Below are 17,198 nucleotides of genomic sequence, written 5' to 3'. Positions count from 1 at the left end.
GAATTAAACTCAGAATTTTTCAAAATAAGCCCTAATTAATAAAACTATTCTATATTCAAACTAAAACAATTTTAATAGAACTTTCCTTTCCAGAAACAATAATAAAGGAAACAAGGCATTTTGTAAAATGTGGTCCTGAACAAGTCACAGTAAAAAATAAATGTATACTTAACTTCCACCTCCTCAAAACAGAGGCTACTTTCTGTTCCACAGCCTTGGAAACAAGGTGAAGAACAGTCTGTAAGCAACTTTGGGCAGGGGTTGCCAAAACAAAGCTCAAGCAGTTGAACATGGTCACTTCTTAAAAAGAATTTGGGGGAGCCTGACCACAAGGATCCAAATTCTGTTTTTAATAACCGATACAAAGGCAAAGTGGCTCCTCCAAAGTAGCAGTGCCACCAGGGGCTGGCCCAGCCCCACGCTCACCTGTGTTGTGCTCCCAAGCAAACCCTGACGCTCCCACTCCAGGGAGACTTTTTCTTTTTAGAGGTTCAGTGTCCAGGGAGCTGTGTGTGTGAATGAGGTGAGCACAGACTCCACATGGGTATTTTAAGGCTTGGAGTCAAAGTATTTTTCAACACGGCTAGGCAGAGTCCATGTGTCAAACAGCCCGTCTCGTTTGTCCTAATCCCTCACCACACATTTGTAGACCTAGGACCACAGACCTTTGCTATGTCATCATAATCACACCTAATGTCCATCCTAACTTATGATTCATATTCTGTGCCTGGAAACAGTCCCTGTATTTAACAATAATACCTACAACATAAAACAATCCACCGTTACAACTTATATGGTCACAAAACATTAATGATCTTCTGTAGACCAAGCAAATGTTTTTAACCATAATTGTCGTGCATCAAATTCACAGCCAGAATCCCCAAGATCAAAATAATTTGCACAATACAAATAATAACTTAAAATACACACACACACACACACATATACACGCACTCACACACACTTCTTACAGAACTGTGCTTGGGGAAACTCCATTTGTTGAGAGCCACTGAGGACATATTTTGCTAAACTGCTGCTCCAGGTATTTTTGTTTGGAAAATCTATCACAGTAGGGCACAGCTGTTTATTGGATGAGCAGAAAAGAAAGATATGCTTGTGGCAACCAGAAAGTTTTAAGGTCTTTCAAGTTGTATAAAATGGACCTGCAGAAACGTTTAAGTGTTCTCAGGATGCAAAGTTGGAGCTGAAATGTGATATCAAACCAGTTGCAAAAAGTGTACAGCAGCCATCTCTTGAGGTCAAACCTGGTACCCAGATATGCAAGAAAGCTTCAGGACACATCTATAAATTAGGGGGGGGGAAAAAAGAGTTTAAGAATAATAAAAATATAGTGTCGGGCTTTTTAAAAATATTAACCAATGGGAAATGTAATAAACAACATGGAGAATATAAGTCAACACTTAAAATGTCCTAAGTTTTCCAGAATTTAAGACACCTGACTCAGCTTCAGTTTAGATATACAGCTACTTATTACTTTATGTTCTGAGTAACTAGTAGTTCCAAGATGTCCAGAATTAAGAAATTGTGACCACACACTTGATAAGCTAGCTTAAGGAATTAACTTTCTTAAATTACTAATTAAACCTACCTTTCTGGAGGAAAAACCAGGTAACAAACAAATTGGTACTGCAGTCAGACTACCTAGGTTTCAGTCCTGGATGAACTACTACCTTTATGAGCTTGGACAAATTATTTAACCTCTTTAAGTGCCATCCTTACCTGTAAAATGGGGCTTAACAACAGTTCCTCCCTCATAGGGTTACTGTAGATTAAATAACTTCATGAGGATTTAATGGGCTTAGCACAATGCTGGACATGCTTTTTTTTTTTTAATGTTAGCTATTATTTTACTTCACAGGGGTGTTTTGCTCTCAGGAGACAAGGTATTCAGTGTCAACATCTTGCTCCTGGAAGTTGGAAAATTCAAAGAAAAACTTGACAATACTTACAGCTTGTTGGCCTTGTCCCATATCGTCGCATAATCTGATCATGTGTGAATTTCACAAAAGATTCATATTGTTCTGTAAGGGGGAAAGACAGTATATACTATCCCCAGAACTCTCCCTCAGTTTTTCAAGACTCAAATGTTAAGATCACATCTAGCTTCCCAGTTTAAATTATCCACTCTCAGACCCTCCTTTTAATAGCCGCTCTGGGATCTGTTACTTACTTTTAGATCCCAGAGCCAAATCCCTGGCTCCTAGATTTGGTCACTGATCATCTATAATATCACATTTTCCTAATCTTGCCCCTGCTGTAACTCCATTCCCTACTAAAGGCTTCTCAAGACAGACAGACTGGCTCAGTACTACAAATCAAATTTTAGGAACTCTGTAAGACATGAAGCTTGAATCTCTTTTCTGCATTCTACCCTTGCTATAAATCTCAACAGACACGTTGAATGAAAGAAGTGGGATGGGTAGAAAGCAGAGAAAATTTCATACTACCTAACTGTAAACAGTCCCACAGAACTACCTTCTAAAGAGAAACTAGGTAAAAAAGAAGGTAGTCCAATATCCATGAACAGAGAAGTGACTTAGGAGCCAACTGAACAATTCTGGGGATGGAGGTAGGAGAGGGGAAATGATATACTGGAGCTTCTTGTCTTAATACACATTATTAGTATATTAAAGGATCAAAGAAGTTTGACTATAAAGAAACCCATTTAACTGTTGTTAAACCAACAGTTCTCATTTAAAGCAGACTTTCTAACATTCTGAGGAACCATGTGGTGTGGGTCACCAGATTAGGAAATAATACTGTTACAGGAAAAAGTTGTCTACAACCTCTCTCATCCCAACACTGTCCCCTTTCACTAAATGGGTACTACTTTCTATTCCTGATTCAGATCTCTTCCTTTCATAAAAGGCTCTACTTGTTGACATCACTGTCAACTCCCTTTGTTCAAACCTGAGCTGTGCTTTCCAAACTAACATACATCCAAATTACAGAATGCCAGATTTCCCATATCCACAAAGTGACTGCTACCAGGAAGTCTGATCGTGTCGACTATACTCCACTCCCAACCACCAGTTGGGAGGTTAGCCCAAATAAACTACTCACTGCCTTTATTCATATGGAAAAATGTCAAAAGAAAAGCTTGGCTAATCTTGTTTCAGAAATGTAAATGAAAAGTCCTCCCCATATAATGTATAAATGTATAATGTTTAGAATCACCAGAGAGTAACTTACTATTCACAACTCATTAAACTTTCTTATATGAAGTCCTGCTCTTTTTCTAAGTTACCATTTGACTGAACCTTATTATTTACCGAACCCTATTAACAATGGCACAGCCACTGCCTCAGCCTACCTGCTAGTTTGGTATTGAGGATTTGCTCATACTCCTCCCGAATTTTATCTTCATAGTCTTTTAAGAGACGCTCACATATTATTCCAACTTGTCGGAGGGTAAAGGTGGGCTGGTCCTTCTTCATCCAGGAGGAACCTGGCCAAAAGACAAATCCAGTGTTGTTCTGTTTTTTTAAAGATTTTATGTAATCTCTACACCCAATGTGGGGCTCAAACTCACAGCCCCGAGATTGAGAGTCACATGTTTCTACCTAATTAGCCAGCCAGGCACCCCAAGACAAATCCAGTTTAAATAATACATTATAGTTCTAAGGTTCAGAATTAATAACTTTATGTAAGCACTCCTAGGATACAAAAACAGTTCAGAAAAATAGTATTCTTCACAACTCTACACGGAATATTTCACAAAATCTGTGCTTCTGCCCTTAGTTTTACAGTCAGCCCAAAGGTAAACTGAAAAGTAGGAGGAACAATGTGTATCCAGGTGTGCTAGCTGATCTGCATACAGAAAAACAGTTCTGATGCCATAACAGTGTGAGCCCATACTCAATGCTCATTTGGTAAAGAACAAGAACAAAAAGTAAGTTGATATAAAGCCCCTAGTCTGGATTAGAGAAAGTAGATTCACAGAGCTACTCAAATCCTTGGTGATTATCTAGACCTATGTTTAACTGAGGTGCATCATAATTATCTGTAGAATTCACAAAACATGATACACACTCTGATTTAATTCTAGGTTAGGGCCTGGCCATCTTTTAACTTCCACAGGTGGTTCTGATAAGAAATGGTTAGAAGTCTGATGCTTAGGAGACCAAGTAACTTGCCCTATATAACGAACTGTTAGCAAAGTCACTATGAATGAAAAAGACAATTAGGCACTACATATCTCATCCTTGATCCCTTCCAAATCTAGGAAAAGAGTGAAATGTTTGTAAGATAGTAGTTAGAAACCAAAATATTCACTGCAATGCCAGAAAACATGGAAATCGGCTTCCTGATGAAAAACGAAGCAGCAGCTCCTTTGGTAGCCCAGTTCTGAGTTGTTCCTCAAAGCACAGCCTAGATTCCATTTCTTCAGCCCAATTAATCTGTAAACCATTTAGCACTCTGAAAGAAGTCATTTTTAACTTAAACCAAAATTTCTTCTTTACAAATAAAACCTAACCAAAAGTTCTACCCAGTCATCACTGTATTGTTTCTCTGCACCCATAACATATTCCATCACTTCAAAATTCTAATACTAAAATCTCAGAAGAATATTAAGGAGAGACTTGCTAACTATTACCACTGAAAGGTCTATCACTCATGAACACGCAAGAACTAAAAAGGTGCTATTCTAGAGCCAAGACCTTTGGGTCGTAAGAAAAAAATTTTAAATTATTTGAGGTAAGGGGCGCCTGGGTGGCTCAGTCAGTTGGGCATCTGCCTTCAGCTTGGGTCATGGTCCTGGGGTCAGGCCCCACATCCAGCTCCCTGCTCAGTGGGGAGTCTGCTTCTCCCTCTCCCCCCACCCCCCCCACCCCCGCCAGCTTATGCTCTCACTCACTCTCTCAATACTTTTTTTTTTTTTTTAGATTTTTATTTATTTATTTGTCAGAGAGAGCACAAGCAGGCGGAGCGGCAGGCAGAGGGAGAGAGAGAGGCAGACTCCCTGCTGAGTGGGGAGCCTGATGTGGGGCTCGATCCCAGGACCCTGGAACCATGACCCGAGCTGAAGGCAAACGCTTAACCGACTGAGGCACCCAGGCACCCCTCAATAAATAAAATCTTTAAAAAAAAAATTACTTGAGGGCGCCTGGGTGGCTCAGTTGGTTAAGCGGCTGCCTTCAGCTCAGGTCATGATCCTGGAGTCCCGGGATCGAGTCCCACATCGGGCTCCCTGCTCAGCAGGGAGTCTGCTTCTCCCTCTGACCCTCCTCCCTCTCATGCTCTCTGTCTCTCATTCTCTCTCTCGCAAATAAAATCTTAAAAAAAAAAAAATAAAATAAAATAAAAATTAAAAAAAAATAAAAAAATTACTTGAGGTGAAATTCACATAAAACAAATCATTTTAAGATGAACAATTCAGTGTCATTTAGCACTCTGAAAGAAGTCATTTTTAACTTAAACCAAAATTTCTTCACAATTTTGTACAACCACATTTATCTAATTTCAAAGTATTTCCATCACTCCAAAGTACACCCCTTACTATTAAGCTTTTTCTCCCCATTCCCTTCTATCCTAGCTCCTGGCCAACACAATCTGTGTTCTGTAAGGAGACAATTTTTTTTTTAAAGATTTTATTTATCCACTTGAGAGCGAGAGAATGAGAGAGAGAAAGCACATGAGAGGGGGGAGGGTCAGAGGGAGCAGCAGACTCCCCGCTGAGCAGGGAGCCCGATGCGGGACTCGATCCTGGGACTCCAGGATCATGACCTGAGCCGAAGGCAGTCGCTTAACCAACTGAGCCACCCAGGCGCCCCTCTGTAAGGAGACAATTTTTAATCAAGGTAATTTTTTAACTCTCAGAACTACTAAAAAGTAGAATAGTTTGTAAGAAAATAAACTCCTTTACGGTTAAAGGACAGAGTTCACCACCAATGGAGATGTTTACACACCGGCCTCTTGACTATTTGCAGGGATATGGCAGGCAAGACTGGTGGCTGAACTATGTGACCATGAAGATTGTCTCCAACCCGGAGATTCTATTTTTGAGCACATCCTCTCTGACCACCTGTCAATGTTATAGAGCACTGCTGTCACACAAATGTGTGCAATGATGGAAATGTCCCATAGTTGTGCTAATACAAGAACTACATGTGGCTAACTAAGCACTTGCAATGTGGCTACTGCATCCAAGAAACTAAATGTTAAAATTTCATTAAATTTTAATTAACTTAAACGCCACATGTGGCTAATCTAATGGCTAAGATATTAGACACTGCAGTTACAGAGGGTACTTCTACACTGGGTGGATGGAAGCCAAATCACATCAACCTAAGGTTTTTTCCCAATTTCATGACTCTATGGTTTGAAAAGTATTTACAAGTAGTGATACAATGCATACATTTTACCAATTTTATTACTTTAGATGAAATCAATTCTGGATTAGGAAACCATCATTTTAAGAACCATTTACAAACTCTTTTTTCTTTTTTTTTAAAGATTTTTATTTGTTTATTTGACAGAGAGAGAGACAGCGAGAGAAGGAACACAAGCAGGGGGAGTGGGAGAGGGAGAAGCAGGCTTCCTGCCGAGCAGGGAGCCTGATGCGGGACTCGATCCCAGGACCCTGGGACCATGACCTGAGCCGAAGGCAGACGCTTAACGACTGAGCCACCCAGGCGCCCCTCTTTTTTCCTTTTCCAAGTTTTTATTTAAATTCCAGTTAGTTAACATACAGTGTAATATTAGTTTCAGGTGCAGAATTTAGTGATTCATCACTTACATACAACACCCAAGGTTCATCACAGTGTACCATTTACAAACTCTTAAATGGTTGGTCTGTCCACACTAATGTTTGCTTACCTGGAGAACTAGGTGCTGTGAGCGCTGAGGAATGAGGCTGACTTTCCGAAGTACAAGCTTCACTCTGATTAAGAACAACTTCTAAATGTCTCCACCTCTGATAACGACTATATTCTTGTTTTATATTCTGAAAAATTTGTTCTAATAAAAAAAAGAAACACATTTGAGCATTCACTTTATTGTGCCATTTCTTCAAACTTCTTGTCCCTTACCTCATGTTATTAATATTAGCAAGAAAAATGTTTATTCTGAATAAAGCACTCCTCATATAACCCCCCAAAGTATTCCTTCTTATTGCTATTTCAACAATGCATGGAAGAGCAGCTATTTTAGCATAAGCCCTCCAGACAGTTCCCTTTGCTTGTTTTCCTGTGACAGTGAAGACCACAGTTTCCTTTAGGATTAACTAGTACAACTTACAGCAAAACAAAAAACTCATCTTTCACCTAAGGAGCTATTTTTGATCTGTGTTAAGCTGCACAATTTTACAAACTAGTGTACTGGGGTGATTCTCTTACCACCCAAGGCCTTCTAAAAATGAAGCTCTTGTCCCATTTGGGACTCAAGATCTTTGCGGTAGAGGACAGCAGAAACCTCCTGGACACAGACCATGGGGACACCCGAGATTTATTGCCTGGAACCAATGATCAGGGCTTAGAAAAGAACTTTCTGATCCTACTGAGAGCCAATACTTGATAGAACTCAGATTACTATTCTGAGTCAAAGTAATCATAAACCAAATTTGCTAATGCTATTGAAGGGAGTCCAGGACACACAAATTCACTTTGAAGTACATTCCTAGAGACAACACAGTCTGAAAGGATGTGGTTTTCAAGTTTTTCATTTTTGTGGTAGAATATGTATCTACTTTCCAGATAATAAAGCCTCCTTATCAAAAATAAAACCCAGAACAGATCACCACCCTTCTCACATTATTCTAATGTATCCTTTGCTATAATCGTATTTTTTAAATGGGGCTGAGTGTTAATAATGCCATTTGCTTCTTCCTAGCTGTGTGACTATGACCTTGGAAAATCTTTCAGGATCTTTAGCGTACTTCTTCAATATAAATGTTTACTGCCTACCCAATGAAGTTTTGAAAACAAGTGACAGCACAGCCTAGGAACTAACACAAACTCACAGTATCTCACACATAACTAAATTTGCTAACACTCAGCCTAAACACACAAACAATGTAGGATTAGCAAGGCTTTCCCTTAAAAATGCTATGAAGTTCATATTTTAAGATCCCTGAATTTATGAAGTCTTCGCTTCATCTTTAAAATGTATTATTCACTATGCATATACCTGCCAGATTCAATATAAGGATGCAAGGAACTGCAATGACTTGAAACAAGAAAGGACACGTATGAGGACAATGCTCATGAGAACAGAAGGTCTTTGATAAACCTCTAACTGCCTCCTGTATGGTGAAGTGAACAAATGGAAAGATACAACTTTTAGGCTGGTTAAAGGACAAGCAAGTCCAAGAATCTAAACATGGCATGCACAGTAGAAAAATAAGGAAGTAGGGGCGCCTGGGTGGCTCAGTTGGTTAAGCGGCTGCCTTCGGCTCAGGTCATGATCCTGGAGTCCCGGGATCGAGTCCCACATCAGGCTCCCTGCTCAGCAGGGAGTCTGCTTCTCCCTCTGACCCTCCTCCCTCTCATGCTCTCTGTCTCTCATGGTCTCTCTCGCAAATAAATAAAATCTTAAAAAAAAAAAAAAAAAGAAAAAGAAGGAAGTACATGTGATTTTCTCTCCAAGAAGGCCACTTAAAAAAAAAAAAAAAAAGCAAATTTCTTTTTAACAGTGGATGATAACTTTAATCTTTGCATCCCATTATTATTTGACATTGTGCTTCTGGGTTATATCAGACTAAGCCTACCCTCCAAATTCTACAATGGTTCCTAGCGTTCCAGACCAAATTCAAACTTTTTTTTTCTTCCAAAATTCAAACTCTTCGGGGCGCCTGGGTGGCTCAGTGGCTCAGTCAGTTAAGTGTCTGCCTTCTGCTCAGGCCATGATCCCAGGGTCCTGGAACTGAGCCCTGCATCGGGCTCCATGCTCAGCAGGGAGTCTGCTTCTCCCTCTCCCTCTGCCTCTCCTCTCTCCTCAGCTTGTGCTCTCTCAAATAAAGAAATAAAATCTTAAAAAAAAATTTAAACTCTTCAACATGGCATTCCATGTCTTCCAAGACTTGGCCCCAAATTGTTTCCAGTTCCATCTCCCATTATAGCCCATTATATATAGTTACATTACATTATCCTTTCCTTAATTTGTGCATTTTCAGGGCTTTGCTCAAGCAGTTTTCCTTTGCTTGAAATGTGGCTATCTTTCTTCCTTCACCATCATTCAAGACCTAGCTAAAATGCTACCTCAATCTGGATGTTACTCACCAAGCCACAAGTCATGATCAATTAATCGCTTTGCACCTGGACTCACTCCATATTTACAAACATCTCCCTCAGGTCAGCAACACCCTCCTATGCCTGGTATCAACTTAGCTCTTTTAAGCAATAAAAGGCTTAATTTTATATGCCTTTTCCATAAAAAGTGCTATGACACATATTTTTATAAAGTGAAGTAAAAACATAGTTTCTTGACCATTTCTGAGAGAACTTCATAACCTCTGAGGTAACAATTATGATGTTATAAAATGAAATCACTGATTTTTAAATTCACTTTTCTATTAGTTAGCTTTATTCTTTCTATTTGTAAAGCAACTAACATTTCCTCCCCCATTCCTCCTTTTTAATCCAGAAGACACTGCTTTCACTTAAGCCAAAGCATCATATAATCATTCATACTTTGTTTCTTTCTTTTTTTTTTTTTTAAAGATTTTATTTATTTATTTGACAGAGAAAGACACAGCGAGAGAGGGAACACAAACGGGGAGTGGGAGAGGGAGAAGCAGACTCCCTGCCGAGCAGGGAGCCCGATGCGGGACTCGATCCCGGGACTCCAGGATCATGACCTGAGTCGAAGGCAATCGCCTAACCAACTGAGCCACCCAGGCGCCCTTTATGTTTCTTTCTGGACAGAACCATATTCCAATAAGCATTAAGGAGTTTAACTGATCAATCTTTACAAATGAATATTTTAAATAAAATATTTTAATATAAATGACCAAGAAGGTAGTTTGCCTGATCTATGCGAAAATTAAAATTTAAAATAGGGACTCCCATTACTGCACTCTGCAATACTGAGGCTTCCAAATACATTCAACAATTATTTATCAAACATTTGCTGTAATGTGAACTATAACAAAATTAGTTTACAGGATATTGTTGGAATAAATAAAACATATGCATAAAATCAATCAAGATAGACAGGGCAAATATTAATTCTATTTTGCAGAAGAGATCCAGAAAGATTATATGACTATCCTTGGTATCTGTAGGAACAGAAGAAAAGATATCACTTCAAGGGCGCCTGGGTGGCTCAGTTGGTTAAGCGGCTGCCTTCGGCTCAGGTCATGATCCTGGAGTCCCTGGATCAAGTCCCGCATCGGGCTCCCTGCTCGGCAGGGAGTCTGCTTCTCCCTCTGACCCTCCTCCCTCTCATGCTCTCTGTCTCTCATTCTCTCTGTCTCAAATAAATAAATAAAATCTTTAAAAAAAAAAAAGATATCACTTCAAGTGGGCATTTTGTCCCGTTTTTCTTTTCTTTTTTTTCTAAATAGGCTCCATGCTCAGCATGGAGCTCAACATGAGGCTTGAACTCAGGACCCTGGGATCAAGACCCTGATGCTTAACTGACTGGGCCATCCAGGCGCCCGTCCCCTGCTTTTGAAGAGCTCTTTACAAAAAACTTTTGCAAACATTATCTCATTCAGTACATAAGGCTTTGCAACATTAAGTGGTCAGGGAATTTGAAGTAGAACAGAGTTCCTTATGGGGCAGGGTTAGTCAGGTAATGGATAGGAGACTTGCAAAAATGACTGTATTTGTATTAGCAAATACAAGGGTAAAATATCATGATGGAAGGCAAGGATAACAGGCACACCCAGGTGGGTCTGGAGAAAGAGCAGCAAAAGCATAGTCTGGGGGAAAAAATGTGTAAAAGACTAAGGAAGACATATGGTTATAGCTGATAAGTCCTTTGAATGCCAGAATAAAGAAGAGGTGAACATGAGAAAGAGTGGGAGAGCATGGCTGGCCAACTGCAGGAATCTCCGCGCGAGAGAGTATGAGGGCCTGAAATCTGCATTATGGATATGCAGAGGAAAGAGGAAATAAAGCCCAAAGGCACTGGTAACTTAAAAGGGATGAGGAAAAGAATTTTAAGGCAGTCCTAAGGTTTCACTTACGCTTGAGGAATAGAAAAACACAAAGAAATAACTCGCCGAAGTCCAGTTTTGAGGACCCTCCCCCATTTCCAGGAGCCCTTTAAAACTGTTACATATTAATTGTGATGCACTTTCCCCTCTATTCCTGCACAATGGTTGGCGGGGGGGGGGGGGTTGTTCTAACTTTACAGTCACACTAGCTCCCCCCTTTCCTTGACCAGTGTGTAATCCTTACTGAAAGAATCTCTGTTATGGATAGATTGAACTCCTGCTTCCGGAACCTCTGTATGTTTAAGGATTCTCAAATAAATTCTAGCTAACGACCTACCAATTTCAAGCTATATATGGTACAAGACAATAGCCATACAATAAAAGAACATGGCCAGTCCCTTGGAAATAGGTTGAAATCGGATTCTATGACTTCTGCGACGGCCTCTGGTCCCTAAAGACTTCTGGAAATCAGGTCTCCCTCCAAGCTACAGTACAGTGAACAGCACGCACTCAGGCCCCTTCCCAGGAACCCGCCCCCAACCCCCACCTTCAAGGCCGGGTTCGTGAGTAGAATCCCATTTTCCATGGCCCACTGGATCTGCTGGGCGGCTCTGTGCAGGCCCGGGCAGCGGAGGCAGGAGGGGCTTCGCGCACGGGAAGGGCCCCGAGCGACCAGGGATATTCTCATCTTCCTCTTGCTGCCCACCCCTCCAGTCTCTCCAGCTCCAGGAAAACCGAAAACGGACAGTGGGGCCCCACCATCCCTCCCGGATATCTCCCATCCCCGGAAGCGACAAGGCCCAGCGGCACCCCAGTTCCCGTTTCTCAGGGCAAAGAAGGGGTCTGTGGGTGAAACAGCCTAGCGCCCAGAGCCGCCCCACCCCCACCCCCCAAAATGCCTGGGCCTGGCTTCCTGCCAGGCCCGCAGCATAGGTTACCCGGTGTTGGAAGGCGCCGCTCGCTGCCGGGCGGGGCGGGCTGCTGCAGAGTCGGCGGTGGGGTCTGCGTCTGGAGAAGTGGCGGCGGCTCGGCGTCCGGGGGCCTGAGGCCCGGAGTGGGGCCGGGCAAAGGGGCGCAGCGCCGCCGCTTCGGGGAACCAGGGCTCAGCAGCGCCGCCTCGAACTCCATAGGCCGCTTCAACGTCGCCCCGCACGCCATGCCGCCGAGGGACCAGGGACCAGGAGCGGACGCGGAGGTAACTGCGACCCAACCTCCAGCTCCTCAGCGGAGCTCGCAAGCCTAGCCGGCTCCAATGGCGCCTCCAGCACCCGGCAGCGGCTCTGGCCCCGCCTCCTGTGACGTCACGGGCCCTGGCCACCGCCAGGCAGAGGGGGAGAAGCCGGAAGAGGGCCGCTCTGGGAGGCCGGTCAGCCACGTTCCGGTCCGCGGCGCCCCCCGCTGAGGAAATGGAACAGTCTGGGCGGAGAGCTTGGTCTCCAGGCAACCTCGGGAAGGCCCCCACCCCCGCCTCCGCCCCTCCCGGGGTCCCATCATCCCCCACCCCCCACCCCGCGTCCCCCCAGTTCCTCGAGCCCTCGCGCCGGGGTGGCCCCTTAGGTTTTCGCACCTGCGCGGCAGTGGCGTGGGGGAGGGGTGAGCTCAGAGAGGCCGGTTGAGAGGGCGCGGGGGTCGGGTGTCCCTGGGTCCGGTAAACCTCCGATCTAGGCCGCTCTAGTCCCCGTAGTGGAAGAGAAGGGCATTCTAAAAGGTCTTCAAGGGCATTCCCGAGTCCAGGGAAGTCTTCACTTAAGCATAACCTGAGATCTGAGTATGGACTTTAGGAAGTCCACCAATACCATGAAATTGTGTGCAAAATTGTGTGTATGTATCTTGGGAAAGATGACCCATATCTTCAGCAGCTCATCAAAGGGGTCTGCTACTCACAATAGTTAAACACAAAACCCACTGGCTTAAATCACCCTGGAAAGGTGTCAGAGTGTTAAGGACTTAAGCAGGTAACTGATTGCCAGTCTCCGGCTCTGACCTGGCAGCTCAGTGCTTCCTCGGGTCTATGAGAATTCTTTACAGCAGGGACAGATGTAAAATGCCTTTGATAAATCTGGAAAGATACATAGATAACAAGAGGGTTCCACTTTCAGAAACTGTATGTGCTTATGTATTACTGAGAAACAGGTCAAATGCTTTCAAACTGACCACCAAAGAATCTGTGATCCAAAAAAGGTTAAAACCTTTCTATAACTATTCATATACGTTGAATAATGGCCATTCCTCCTGGGATCTGTCTGCTTCAACATAGCTCTGGGGGTTTCCAGTACAGTGCAAGTTTCAGATACTCTTCTCTAATAGGCCATATCCCAGATCAGCGTGCCCCAATAGTTGAGTTGGAAAATATGGTCATACTACCTCAGTCCCATTCCTTGTCCCTTTTCTGTTGCTTTTCTCTGGATCTTCCCTAATTTCTCCAGATTTTATAAAGACCAGATCACAGGTCAAGTTTTTTTAATCTTTTTTTTTTTTTAAGATTTCTTTATTTGAGATACAGAGAGAGAAAGGGAGAGAGAGAGAGAGAGAGAACGCACAAGAGGCAGAGGGAGAGGGACAAGCTGTCTCCCCATTGAACAGGGAGCCCGACATGTGGCTGGATCCCAGGGCCCCAGGACCACCACCTGAGCTGAAGGCAGCTGCTTAACCGACTGAGTCACCCAGGCACCCCTGTATTTATCTTTGACAAATAACAGAAATAATTCTAAGATGACTAAACATACCGATGTCAAATTTATTTTATCCCATCTCTTTTTCATTAGGACATAAGTAAGGTTTACAATAGGCTAGTAAGCTAGAAATAGAATATGAGGGCCAAACTAAAAAGATATCACAATTATCCTAAAGTTAAATATGTCTGTGACTGAATTTGAAACAGTTCTGAGCTTCCTGGTTGCCAGGGCAAAAATTAAAACATAGTATATGGCATCCTTTTTTTAAAAAAAGATTTTATTTGACAGAAAGAGAACACAAGTAGGCAGAGCAGCAGGCAGAGGTAGAGGGACAAGCAGACTCCCTGCTGAGCAGAGAGCCCCACACGGGACTCGATCCCAGAACCCCGGGGTTAACGACCTGAGCCAAAGGCAGACACCCAAGTGACCCAGCCACCCAGGTGCCTGGCATCTTTTTTTTTTTTTTAAATAGTACATGGTATCTAAAAGGAATTAGTGCATCAGAGAAGACAGACCATACATTTTTTTCCATAGCTAAAAATGCTAATTCTAAAGGTAGTTGCTCATGTGACTTTATTAGGAACCAGTGAATGATATAACAAAGCAATCAAAAAGATTTGAACAACAAATGCAAAAGCTAAATTCATATAGATATTTCTTGTTATGCTCAATAAAAGCCAAAGACATAAAAGCAACCTAGTGATGACTATTTTTTAAGGGCTTGTCTAATGTGTAAATTGTTTTCTGTGGTCTAAAGTGGTCCAAAGTTAGAACTTAGAATGTTTGAAAAGTGTGTCCCCTGGGTCATCATTAACAGCACTTTTTCTAGCTAGGGTTTTGCTAAGTGCTTTGATAATCAGTCTCTTCCCTATGATCCTTTAAAACTTTGAGCGTGCCTTGTAATATTAGTGTTTTAAAACAGGAAGTTATAATTTGTTTACATATTTGACTGTGCATCAAAACTATAAATTCCTTGAGAATAATAACCAGGCCTCATTCATCTGTGTTTCCCCATCCCAGCACAGTGCTTGAATACAGTGGGGGTAGGCATAGAATAAATATTGGTCAAATGCATAAATGGTAATTATTTTGAGGTTGTTCTCTCTGTCCCTGAGAGTTGATAGTCCACATTGCTGAGTAAGGGTGGATTCAGATGATTCAGAAACCAACCAAGTAGGTGGTATATCCTATTATAAGTTGCAGTTGACAGTGGCCCAACCAGAGAGAGATCCTTGAGGGAAGCAGATGGGCTGCTCTGACAGCCACTTGTTGTGGTGTCTCCTTATGGGGTCACCATAGTACAGGTCTACATTGCTCTCCATATCCAGACACTTGACCAATCATACACATGCACACACATACATACACAGTACTAATTACCAGGCACTATGCTCTCATGGTTGAGGTTACTGTGGTATGAAAAGAGACATGGTTCCTGTCCTTCTAGAGCTTCCAGTCTGTTAGAGATGGCAGACAATCAAATCATCACAAAGACAAATATATAATCACAAACTGTGACAAGGACTAGGAAGGAAAAGGACAGAATATTATGAGAGAGTACAACAGACATCTTAACTGGTCTTGGAGAGTAATGAAGACTTCCCTGAAGAAGTGACATTTGAGGGGCGCCTGGGTGGCTCAGTCGTTAAGTGTCTGCCTTCGGCTTGGGTCATGATCCCAGGGTCCTGGGATCGAGCCCCGCATTGGGCTCCCTGCTCTGCAGGAAGCCTGCTTCTCCCTCTCCCACTCCCCCTGCTTGTGTTCCCTCTCTCGCTGTGTCTCTCTCTGTCAAATAAATAAATAAAATCTTTAAAAAAAAAAGTGACATTTGAGCTAGGAGTTAACTAAGCAAAGACAGATTGGGAACATTTCAGTCCGAGGGGACAGCATATCCAGTATCTTGTTATAAAAAAGGCCATAATGTGTTTGAAGAATCAAAGGAAGTCTCAAGTGGCTGTGGTACAAAGCAGGAATGAAGAGAGTCAGGGAGGAAAAACTGATGAGGAAGGCAGGAGCCTGATCATTTAATGCCCTGTTGGCTGCCAAGAGATTTTTTACCTTTATCTTCTTTTTTTTTTTTTTAAGATAAGCTTTGTTTGTTTGTTTCTTTTTTAATTTTTATTTTTTTGGAGAGAGTGCAGGAGCAGGGCAGAGGGAGAATCCTAAGCAGGCTCCACACCCAGCACAGAGCCCGACCTAGGGCTTGATCTCAAGATCCCGAGATCATGACCTGAGCTGAAATCAAGAGGATGCTCAACCAACTAAGCCACCCAATCACCCCTACCTTTATCTTAAGAGCAGTGGGAAGGCAGTTCCAGGGTTAAGGTGGGAACAAAAGAGCTGAAGTATGATTAGATTTACATTTGAAAAGATCCCTAGCTGCTGTACGGAGAACTGGTTGGAGGAGAGCAGGGGTGGATGGAAATCAGTAGAGGTTATTGTATCTGTCCAGATGCATGCCTTGTCATATTAGTTTTATAATATTACAAGGAACCTCCCACCTCCCAGCACACACAGTCTTTCATATCCCCACCTGTGGGTGTTTCTCCGCTAGTTCATCCTGTGAAAGCTCTGCAGTAGGTCTCTCATGCTCTGTTTACTGGTACCAGCAGTTCTCTGACCCAGGGGCATGGCTGGGCTAAAGCTGGGGATGGGAATGAAAGGAAAGAAGGATACCATATTTGCCTAAAGTTTTCAAAGGAGTTGTCTATATTTGCTGTCTCCTTTTACATGCTTCCTACCCACCAAGCATCAACCCACATCAGTCTAAATTCTGCCCCTCCCATTCCACTAAAACAGGTAAAGTCACCAATGATCTCCAAGCTATGGAGAGAAGCAGACTGACACAAGCAAAGTTTAGAAGATAAAGTGAACACTGGAACCTGGCTGGCTCAGTTGGGAGAGCATGTGACTCTTGATCTTTGGGTTATGAGTTCAAGTCCCATGTTGGGTGTAGAGGTTACTGAAAAAGATGTTAACTGTAGAAAATAATAAAATTTTAAAAAACAAACAAAAGATAAAATGAACAGAACTTGGTGAGGATTACGTATGGAGGTGAGAGAGATGAAGGACTCAGGTATGACTCTTTCCCAGTGCCATTTTCCAAGGAAGTTTTTATCAGGTAAGGACCAGACTGGGGAGGAAGTTATGCGTAGTTTTGTACATGTTGAGTTAGAGGTCCCTTTAAAGCATCATATGGGATTTTCAAGTGGGGAGTGTGTGTGTAAATCTGTGGGTCTGGAATTCAGAAGTCTGGGTTGGAGAAAAAACTAGAATCATTACTGTAAAAATGGTAATTGAAGTTATGGGGGAACTGGGATTGTCTAGGGTAGGAATTCTTAGCCATTTTTAAAAATGTTTTAATTTTTGGATAGTCTATCAATATCCATTGGCTATCCATT

General features: G+C 42.4%; 1 protein-coding gene across 3 annotated transcripts; it reads right to left on the bottom strand.

Moving 5' to 3' along the window:
- Positions 1–470: 470 nt before the first annotated feature.
- On the bottom strand, positions 471–12,379 carry AKIRIN1 (akirin 1). Of its 3 annotated transcripts, XM_021683742.1 has the most exons (5): positions 12,061–12,379; positions 6,841–6,981; positions 3,335–3,469; positions 1,971–2,042; positions 471–1,302 (listed from the first exon to the last, which is right to left on the bottom strand). In XM_021683742.1, exons 1-5 carry the CDS (start codon positions 12,278–12,280, stop codon positions 1,292–1,294), a joined length of 579 nt encoding a protein of 192 aa, XP_021539417.1. In that variant the 5' UTR covers positions 12,281–12,379; the 3' UTR covers positions 471–1,291. The 3 variants fall into 3 exon arrangements, with proteins under 3 accessions (XP_021539417.1, XP_044769916.1, XP_044769917.1); XM_044913981.1 differs by lacking the exon at positions 471–1,302 and having other exon boundaries at positions 1,894–2,042; XM_044913982.1 differs by lacking the exons at positions 471–1,302; positions 3,335–3,469 and having other exon boundaries at positions 1,894–2,042.
- Between the last annotated feature and the right edge of the window lie 4,819 nt (positions 12,380–17,198).

The sequence above is a fragment of the Neomonachus schauinslandi genome, chromosome 4 (assembly GCF_002201575.2).
Source record: "Neomonachus schauinslandi chromosome 4, ASM220157v2, whole genome shotgun sequence".
NCBI lineage: Eukaryota > Metazoa > Chordata > Mammalia > Carnivora > Phocidae > Neomonachus > Neomonachus schauinslandi.
The sequence above is the reverse complement of the archived record's forward strand: the minus strand, read 5'-3'. Positions and strand labels throughout refer to the sequence as shown.